We start from the raw sequence: 8,863 nt of genomic DNA, 5'->3' as shown, positions 1-8,863 counted from the left end.
GTCAGTAATAAAACTTCAACGGATTCTTGGCGTTTAAACTCACCACCCTACCACTCACACACACACACACACACACACACACACACACACACACACACACACACACACACACACACACACACACACACACACACACACACAGACACTTTTCTCCTAAAAGCGGGCATTAAAATAGCCAGGACGTCAGGTAACAAAGTAGGACATTTGGTAGCACGTAGATACAATAATCCCACTAACGAAAACAGCGTTGTTTATAAAATCCCGTGTAAAAGCTGTCCCTCTTCATATTTTGGTGAATCTGGTCGCGGACTTAATAATAGGATAAATGAACATAAAAATGACGTAAAAGCCCATAGGACATCTAACTCCATAGTAATGCATGTGGATAAACATGACCACCTTCCAGACTGGAACAACACAACCGTATTAAATAAAGGATCATCTAAGAAACTAAGGAAGACAATTGAGGCAGCATATATCAACACTAATAACAACATTAATCATGGAGAAGGTTTTATATGTTTAGCAAAAGCCACAAGCTTTTTAATAATAAAAGAATACGCAAATGAAATTACAAGCTCTCCGAAGCGTCCCATGAGATGACCCGTCCATGTATAAAATATCCTGTTACGTTTGAGTTGTTAGCTTTGTGATCAAGACCCTGCGGATTGAAACGTTAAAGCGTGAAATTCTCCCATTACTCCTCGTCTGCTTCATCCACCTTCAGTCTTATATATATGTATATATATATATATATATATATATATATATATATATATATTTGTATGTATGTATATGTGTACATATGTGTGTGTGTGTGCGCGCGCGCGCGCGCGCGCGTGTGTGTGTGTGTGTGTGTGTGTGTGTGTGTGTGTGCACCAATATGTATTATTAATATATTCACTCAAATACATACATACGCACCCATGCGCCCACGTTCGTACCGAAGCACATGAAGATACACAATGTGCCTTAGCCTTTCCTTGATTACCACTGCGTTTTCGTTGGGTCGGAAATTGTTTTTGCTATTCAGAATGCATAACTCCTCACGTTCTTTTTCTTGTTCTTCTTAGTCGTGTTCCACTGCTTCTTTGTTTTTCCTACCTATGTTCCCCATTTTCTTCTTATTGTTGTAGCCTTTGTTGCTTTATTTGTTGCTGTTGCTCCTACTGCTACGGTCGTTGCTGTTTCCATCTTGCACGGATTTCATTGGCTTCGCGAAAACTGTAAACTTTATATTTGTTTCAGCACATAGATAGTTCACAACAAAGTAATGTCGTAGCACATCTGCTGAAGAGGATCACAGATAGTGATCGAAATATACGGATCCTTTTTACTTTCGCATATCCTTCTCCGAAAGTGGGTCATTAGTATCACATCGTCGTCGTCGGCGGTGCATCGTAGTCCGATGATACCACGCTTCCTCCTATTCATAGTGTCTGAGATGGTTGTCTGAGATGGTTGTTGTCCAATTTTGGTGTAGAGTTTACTATGGCATGACGCTTCTTTCTATTTATGGTGTCTGAGATGGCTGTGTAGTCCAATTCTGGTGTTGAACTTTCTGGGGCATGACGGGCACTGGATGGATGGGAGAGGACGAGGGGCGGCGAGACGAAGTCTTCTGGGTTGCCGTTTTTCCTCGTCTCTCTCCTTTCGCATGGTCTCGAACCTCTCCGTTCCAGCCCGAATTGTGTTGCGCCAGATTGAGCGGTCACTGGAGACCTCTTCCCAGGTCTCTGGCTCAATTGTGGTAGACCTCAGGGTGGCCTTCAGCTGGTCTTTGTACCTTAGGACGGGACGGCCACGGGGGCGTCCTCCTGTGGCCAACTCACTAAAGAGGATTTGCCGGGGCAGTCTTGTTTCTGGCATCCTAGCGATGTGGCCGGACCAGCGAAGTCGATGCCTCATGATGGTAGACTCCATGCTTTGGCTGTTTGCACGGGAAAGAACTTCATTGTTGGTGATGTGGTCCTTCCACTTAATGCACAACATGGATCGGAGCTTCTGTTGATGGAAGCATTCAAGTTTCTTCAGATCTCTGCGATAAAGTGTCCATGTTTCGCAGCCATATAGCAGAGTGGAGACAACGACGGCTTCATAAACCCTTAGTTTCGTTCTTCGGGTAAGATCTTTGTTGTCGAAAACCCGTCGACACAGCTTCCCAAAAGCTATATGGGCAGCTGCAATTCGATGTTCTACGTCCTTTTCCGAGTTGCACTTGGAGGTAAGTAAGCTGCCAAGATACGAGAATTGGTCGACTTGCTCCAGCGATGTACCAGAAATAGTGATGTCAAATTCTGGCAGGGCTGTTCTTGGAGCCGGTTGTGCAAGAACTTTGGTCTTCTGTATGTTCACATTCATCCCGAAACGTTGATAAGCTGCAGTGAAGTTGTTGACTGACTGTTGTAGATCATTAGCTGAGTGGCAGAAGGTAGCATTGTCATCTGCATACTGCAGTTCCGTGACTGTTTTGATGGTTGTTAGTTGTTTGGAGCGGAATTTGGCCAGGTTGAACAGCCCACTATCAAGTCGATACCTAATGTCAACGCCTGGGTTGTCAGATGGAATCTCGTACATCATTGCAGCAAGATAGAGGGCAAAGAGTGTTGGAGCCAGGACACAACCTTGTTTCAGCCCACATGTGATCTCAAATTCTTCGGACAACTTTCCTTGATAGAGCACACGTCCAGAGGTGTTTTCATGTAGGGCTCGGACCAGAGAGATGTAGTTGTCCGGACAACCGAAACGTTTGAGAACCCTCCACATGGCAGCTCTTGGTACGCGGTCAAAGGCTTTTTCCAAGTCATAGAAAACTATGAAGAGGGGTTTTTGTTGTTCCCGACTTTTCTCCTGCAGCTGTCTTGCGCAAAAGATCATATCAGTTGTTCCACGGGATGTACGAAAGCCGCATTGTGATTCTGGGAGAATCCGCTCTGCCATTTCCTGGAGACGGCTTAGGAGGATCCTTGCAAATATCTTCCCTGCAATGGAGAGCAGTGAAATCCCTCGATAATTGCCGCAGAGCTTTCGATCTCCTTTTTTAAAGAGAGTGATAATGACCGCATCTTTGAGATCTTTTGGAACTTGCTGGACTGTCCATATCTTGAGGATGAGATCGTACAACCTGGTCTTAAGTGACATCCCTCCGTACTGAAGGAGCTCGAAAGGGATATTATCTGGGCCTGGTGATTTCCGGGCCTTCATTTGATTCATGGCTTTCTCCAATTCCAGAAATGTTGGAGATTCACTCATCCAGAGCTGGACTGGATGTTGTTGGACATTTTTCAGGAAGTCATCTGCAGCTGTCGATGGCCGATTCAGCAGTTGGTAGAAGTGATCTCTCCAACGATCTAGGATATCTGTCGGATCGGTCAAGATGGTTGATAAGTCTGCAGAAAGCAGGGAGCCTACTGAGGAACGTACTGGGCCATAAAGTTCTTTTGTTCCTGCATAGAAATTCCTAAGGTCCCTGTTATCGGCATACTGTTGAAGCTCGACAGCCTTCTGTATCCACCATTGGTTCTGAATTTCTCGCAATTTTGTCTGGCATAGTTTTTTTAGGTCATGATAGCATGCTTTCTTGCGTTGGCATCGGGTGTCCTGCTCATGGGCCAATCGGGCCATGCGTTTAGCATCTATTAGGCGACTGATCTCATTGTCGTTTTCGTCAAACCAGTCCTGGTTCTTCCTCTTTTTGTAACCAATGGTGTCCTTGGCAGCATTACTGAGGGTATTGCTAATGAAGGTCCATTCTTCTTCCAAATTGTTGCTGGTAGGAATGGTGGCGAGGTCTTGACAAACTCTTTCCTCATAGATGGTGCTGTAGGCTGGATCTTTAAGCTTTGAGATGTCATATTTTCTTCTAGATGGTTCTTGGGAACGGACTCTCAGTTTCCTTCGAACGGCAAGCGTCAGGCGCGAGACCACTAGACGATGGTCTGTCCAACAGTCATCAGCGCCTAGGACAGCCTTGGTGACACGTACGTATTTTCTATCACTTTGTCGGACAATAACATAGTCCAACATGTGCCAGTGTTTTGACCTTGGATGTTGCCACGTAGTCTTATATCGATTTGGCAAGCGGTACATCGTGTTAGTGATGGAAAGGTTATGTTCTGCGCAGAGGCCCAGCAGGAGAAATCCATTTGCATTGCAGTTTCCGATGCCCTCTTTTCCAATAATATTCTCCCACAGTTGGTGATCCTTGCCAACTCTCGCATTGAAATCTCCAAGCAGCAAGAGGTGGTCGCTTGGTCGTACTTTTCTGATGGTGTTATTCAATTGTTGATAAAAATGGTTCTTCAGGTCTTCGTCAGCATCCAGAGTTGGTGCGTAGGATGAAATGAGAGTCATGAAGTTGTTGTCTGGTAAAGGGACGCGGAGAGTCATGAGCCGCTCGCTGATAGCTGTCAATGTCATTTGATGGTCACGAAAAATGCTGGTTTTGATGGTAAACCCGACGCCATGTTCTCTTCTCTCTGCTTCATCTTTCCCTTTCATAGATAGTTAATATATCCCTTATTGAATTACAAGTTCATTTTCTCAGCCGAATAGAATAGTCTGGGACCAGCCCTCTCAAAAATCAACAACAAATTAAATCTATATAGTATAACGCTGTGCTCGAGATGGTTTCTCTGACAGTATTCGTAACAAAATTGATAAAAGAGAAATCAATAAATCAACCAATAAGTTGATAAATTGATAAATGTGTGAATAAATAATAGATAAATAAATGAATATATAGATAAATAAACAAATAAATTAAATCTATATAGTATAATGCTGTGCTCGAGATGGTTTCTCTGACAGTATTCGTAACAAAATTGATAAAAGAGAAATCAATAAATCAACAAAAAAGTTGATAAATTGATAAATGTGTGAATAAATAATAGATAAATGAATATATAAATATATAAACAAATAAATGTATAAATAAATAAGTAAACATATAGACAGATAAATAGGCACATCAGCAGATAAGAAATTAGATAAATAAATGACTATATTGATAAACAACTTTTAATAAAGATCTACAGATAAAATTAGTTGATAAATTGATAAATGTGTGAATAAATAATAGATAAATAAATGAATAATAAATAAATGATTAATAGATAAATGTGTAAATAGATAAATAGATAAATAGATACATCAGTAGATAAAAAATTAGATAAATAAATGACTATATTGATAAATAAACACAATTTTCAATCAAGATCTACAGAATATATCATTGTACAGTTCAATTCGACTTATGATGGACTGCCTAAATTAGATCAAATCACCCGGTGGTGAACAGAATGAATCTAGTTAAATAGACAGTGCATCCACAGGGTTAATGAAGAATTTTATTATACTGTCTAAGCAAGGCAGTGTTCCCCATGATAAATCAGAAGCAGAAGATGTGAATCAGTTGACACAACGACTACCTGGGATGTGAATTTCACGAGTGTTGATAACATCGCCCTTTCAAAATGGATTTCGCCTTTTCAGATATGCTTTCAATTATCCTGTCGCCTTTGGACAGCTTGAGTTCTATACCATACGGATTTCTGTCGTCACATTTTCCAACGTATTGCTTTTTTTTTTTTTTTTTTTTTTTTTTTTGTACAGTTGGCTTTCTTCAAATAATAGTTTTAGTTATTTAACAAAATCCCCCTGGCGAGCTGTCAGTCAAACTCGAATTAACACGTACTTACATTGATTGTATTAATATTGTAATATACGGGAGCTTATAATAAACAACCAATGAATGTCCCATAGCTTCTTATGACAATAAGAAATGTTCTAAAAATAAAAGATAATTCTATTCACATCTGTTGCACCTTTACCTAACACCAGCATCCTCGTTAACAAAAAGGTCACCAGTGCATCGACCTGTAATGTAGCCATGAAATCTGACATGTCTTTGAATGTGAGATATGAAGAGGTCTGTAGTGAGAAGAATCTCCAGTGTTGACATTAACGAGGATGTTGGTGACGTCATGTCGTCGCCATAGATCTCTTGGGCGCTCAAGAGACAGAGCTGACCATCATTGCCCCATGACTGATGTCCGCTCTCATGTTACTTGGAATTCGTTGGTGTTCGAGGAGGAACAGGAAGAGGAAGAGGAGGAGGAAGAGAAAGAGTAGGAGGAGGCAGGGAAGAGATGATGGTGTGAGAGTTTGTGTTGGTGGTAGTGGTGGTGGTAATTTAGTGGTGGTAACCAAATGGAACACGGTTGTAACAAGTATTCCTCAGATCTATCTTCCTTGAAAGATTTATTTTAGTTAGCGCCAGGATGTTGGATTATGTGTTGGACTCATAACCGACAGTTATTACCCTTCCGGATGAGAGTGCATACCTCATATATGTTTGTACATGTGTGTGTATTTGTGTGTGTGTAGGTGTGTGTGTGTGTGTGTGTGTGTGTGTGTGTGTGTGTGTGTGTGTGTGTGTGTGTGTGTGTGTGTGTGTGTGTGTGTGTGTGTGTGTGATTCACCATTCACCATGGTCTTGGATCACGTGTTGGAAACATGACCGAAGGTTATTACCCTCCGGATGAGAGTTCATACCTCATATGTTTGTACGTGTGTATTTACCTAGTTGTATTTTACGGGAAGGTGAGCTATGCTCGTGGTGTCCCTTCTTCATATCTCATTTTATCTAGACTGTTTTTAAATTCATGTATTGTTTTTGCACACACCACTTTCTCATCTAACTTGTTCCAAATGCCTATCACTCTGTGGGGAAAGCTGTTCTTTTTTAGATCTCTTCTATAACTGTCTTTCTTGATTCTCTTTCCGTGTCCTCTTGTATTTTTACTATTCCATTTTATTAGATCCTCTCTATCAATAGTTTCTATGCCTTTCATGATTCTATAAATAGTTATCAAATCTCCTCTCTCTCTTCTTTGCTCTAATGTCTGTAGCTCAAGTTTTGCTCTCTCTTCATATGATAGTTCTGAGAGCGTTGGTGCCAATATTGTAATTGCTCTTTGTATTCTTTCATTTTTTTTATATATTTTTTGTGCTTGGTGACCACGTCGTCGCTGCATATTCCAATCTTGGTCTTATCAAAATGACTAGTATTTTCTTCACCATTTCTTCATCCAGGTATGCAAATGCCACTTTGATCGTTCTTATTAAATTATAAGTTTCTCCAAAAATCTTGTTTATATGTTTCTTAGGGGACATATTCACAATAATGACTCACAGGTCTTTCTCATTTTCTACTTTTTTATTTCTTCTTCTCCCAATTTCTATGATCCCACTATTCTTCCAAATTCCATTATCCTACACTTCTTAATATTGGAATCCATCTCCCACTTCCTACTCCATTCCCATACTTTACTGAGATCACTCTTACAATTTTGCATCATCCGCAAAGAAGCTCATATAACTTTCAATTCCTTTATCCGTATCATTAATATATATGGCAAACATTATTGGGGCCAGAACTCTTCCTTGTGGAACACCACTTATCACTTCATCCCAATTAGAGTGTTTGTCTCTTATCACCACTCTCATATTTCTTTCATGCAAGAAGTATTCCATCTACTTCAGCAGTTTGTCCTGTATTCCTCCTGCAGTTCCTTATTTCTTAAGCAACTTCTTATGTGGCACCTTATCAAAAGCTTTTTCAGGTCTAGAAATGCACAATCAGCCCATCCATCTCTTGTATTACATCTATTAGCCTTGAATATAAACACATTAAGTTTGTGACGCATGATCGTCCTTGTCTGAATCCAAATTGCCTTTAATTTAGTACGTTGTTTTCTCCAAATGCCTTACCCATCTACTTTTGATAACTCTTTCACAAATTTTTCCTATCGTACTTGTTAGAGAGACCGGTCTATAGTTAGTAGGGTCTTCTTTGTTTCCCCCTTTATATATTGGTACTATATTTGCTCTTTTCCAATCTTTTGGAACTTTTCCTTCTTTCAATGAACTGTTTATTAGCCTATGTATTTTGTCTGTTAGTTCATTCCTTCATTCTCTCAAAATCCAGTTTACTATTTCATCGGGTCCATGCGATTTTCTGACATCGAGATTACTCAAGTGTTTCATTATTTCATTCTTTGATACTTTTATCTCTTTCATAGGGGGGGGGCTTTCTCCTCCTATTCTATATCTCTAGGTTGCATGTTCTCCCTTGTGAACACTGATTTAAAATGATTGTTCATAATTTCTGCCATTTCTATTTCCTCTGTGTATTCAACTCCTCTTTGCCGTAGTTTCTCTAATTCTTGTTTGTTTTTCAGTTTGTTGTTTACATATCTGTGAAATAGTTTTGGTTGATCTTTACATTTTTCTATGGCATCTTTTTCATATTTTCAGGTCTTTTGTCTTTTTTTCCATTTTGTCCAAGGTCTTTTGTCTTTTAACTCCCTACATCTTTTGTTGTACCAGCACTTTACATATTCTTTTTCTTGTTTTTGTCTTGGGACATACTTTTCCACTCCTTCTTTATAAATTTTTGTCAAAATATTCCTTTTCACTTCTACTGTTGTTTCCTCCTTGTGTATTCTTTCCCAGTCTGCTTTTTGAAAGAATTTTCTTAATTTATATAAAAAAAAATCATACATCAATCTTCCCTTTCCATATTATTCATTTTTTCATGTATTTTTCCTCAGTTCCAGTTCAACCAATATATGGTCACTTTTACTTATTGCTTATATTCAATCTTGTCCACTATTTCAGGTTCTGATGAGACTATTAGGTCCAGTCTCGATGGTTCTTCCTCATTTCTATACCTCGTATTCTCTTGAATCCATTGCGTCATTTTATTTTCTATAATCATATCAAGTAGTACATTTCCCCATAGGTCGTCTCCACCCTTTACTGTCATCTCTTCCCAGCAGATTTCTTTACAATTAAAGTC

General features: G+C 39.7%; 1 protein-coding gene across 1 annotated transcript in view; it reads right to left on the bottom strand.

Annotated features, from left to right (window-relative positions):
* Positions 1-1,509: 1,509 nt before the first annotated feature.
* The window catches only part of LOC143032239 (uncharacterized), a 20,397-nt gene continuing 13,043 nt past the window's right edge, over positions 1,510-8,863 (bottom strand). The window contains exon 3 of the mRNA XM_076196708.1: positions 1,510-4,493. Within this exon, the coding sequence (XP_076052823.1) occupies positions 1,510-4,493 (2,984 nt within the window). The remainder of the gene's footprint in view (positions 4,494-8,863) is intronic.

This window comes from Oratosquilla oratoria, chromosome 13 (assembly GCF_046742065.1).
Source record: "Oratosquilla oratoria isolate Oo_2021 chromosome 13, ASM4674206v1, whole genome shotgun sequence".
Classification (NCBI taxonomy): domain Eukaryota; kingdom Metazoa; phylum Arthropoda; class Malacostraca; order Stomatopoda; family Squillidae; genus Oratosquilla; species Oratosquilla oratoria.
The sequence above is the reverse complement of the archived record's forward strand: the minus strand, read 5'-3'. Positions and strand labels throughout refer to the sequence as shown.